The 1,111-nt window shown below is 39.1% G+C and overlaps 1 protein-coding gene across 1 annotated transcript in view; it reads right to left on the reverse strand.

Annotated features, from left to right (window-relative positions):
• Nucleotides 1–1,111, reverse strand: part of LOC106883514 (uncharacterized) — a 13,906-nt gene that overhangs the window by 9,680 nt on the left and 3,115 nt on the right. The window contains exon 2 of the mRNA XM_052977012.1: nucleotides 959–1,082. Within this exon, the coding sequence (XP_052832972.1) occupies nucleotides 959–1,038 (80 nt within the window). The 5' untranslated portion in view covers nucleotides 1,039–1,082. The remainder of the gene's footprint in view (nucleotides 1–958; nucleotides 1,083–1,111) is intronic.

Here is a 1,111-nt window from a genome sequence, read left to right on the forward strand (position 1 = left end):
TATATATATATATATATATATATATATATATATATATGCATATCTCAGTATGAGGGTGTCTGATGAATATATGTATATTAGTGCACAGGCATATGCATATAGGTGAGTCTGTATGCATATACCATTGTGTGCACATACAAGTGAGTCTGAATGTGCACATGTGTATATGCACATGCATGTGAATATGTATATACATTTGACTATATGTGTGTATGCGTGTGTGGCTAGGTGTGTGCATGCATGTATGATGTGACAATCCAGCCAATGCATGCTTTATGTCTGACGTCAAGCTGGAACGTGAGGTCAGGTCATTGGGTCAAGAATGCCAGAGGAAGCAAAGGAATGCTAAACATTCCTAGGTTTGTTGTTCAAACATGTATTATTATATTTATATCATCATCATGATTATCACAATAATGTTCATGATAATCACCATCATCATCATCATCATCATTGATGATGATAATCATGATCTTGTCCATTGTTGGGGTGAAATTACAGCTGAGTGGACCGGAGCAGCGTGAAATGAAGGAGACCTTCTTCAGGAGAATTAGGCCTATGCCTGTTGTGAACTCCAGGAATCACAAGGTTCAGAATGTAACTCAGTTCCTGCGGTGCATGAGGGTACAACACTCCTCTCCACCAAATGGGATATCAGTCAGCCACAGGGTTAAACTTCTCAGCTACCAGGTTGGTACCTCTTTACAGCTGAGTGGACTGGAGTGTTTTTTACCAGGTCTGGGGCAACTGAAATCATAATCTCGAGACAGCGAGTGCAACCCCCTAACATCTAAGGTATGCGCCTTCACAGAAAGCACGTTGTCTTGACAATATCAAAACTTAACAAAGCTAATTAAGATGGAAACGATGATGTTTTAATTAACAGTTAAAATGATTGCTCTTTTTTTTTTTTAGGTTTGTTTGTTTTAATGGTGCATTATGTAAATAAAGGCTCTACCTGAAGAGATCGTCCATACGCTCGAGAGAACCACCTTTCTGTAGAATGTAGCGAGAGAAGGCTGCCTTACACATTAACATGGATGGATAACTGAAGTTTAGGAACTCCCGTAGAATTAATTGTTCTGAAAGAGCGTGAAGAGGAGAAAAAGAC

This window comes from Octopus bimaculoides, chromosome 26, assembly GCF_001194135.2.
Source record: "Octopus bimaculoides isolate UCB-OBI-ISO-001 chromosome 26, ASM119413v2, whole genome shotgun sequence".
Taxonomy (NCBI): domain Eukaryota; kingdom Metazoa; phylum Mollusca; class Cephalopoda; order Octopoda; family Octopodidae; genus Octopus; species Octopus bimaculoides.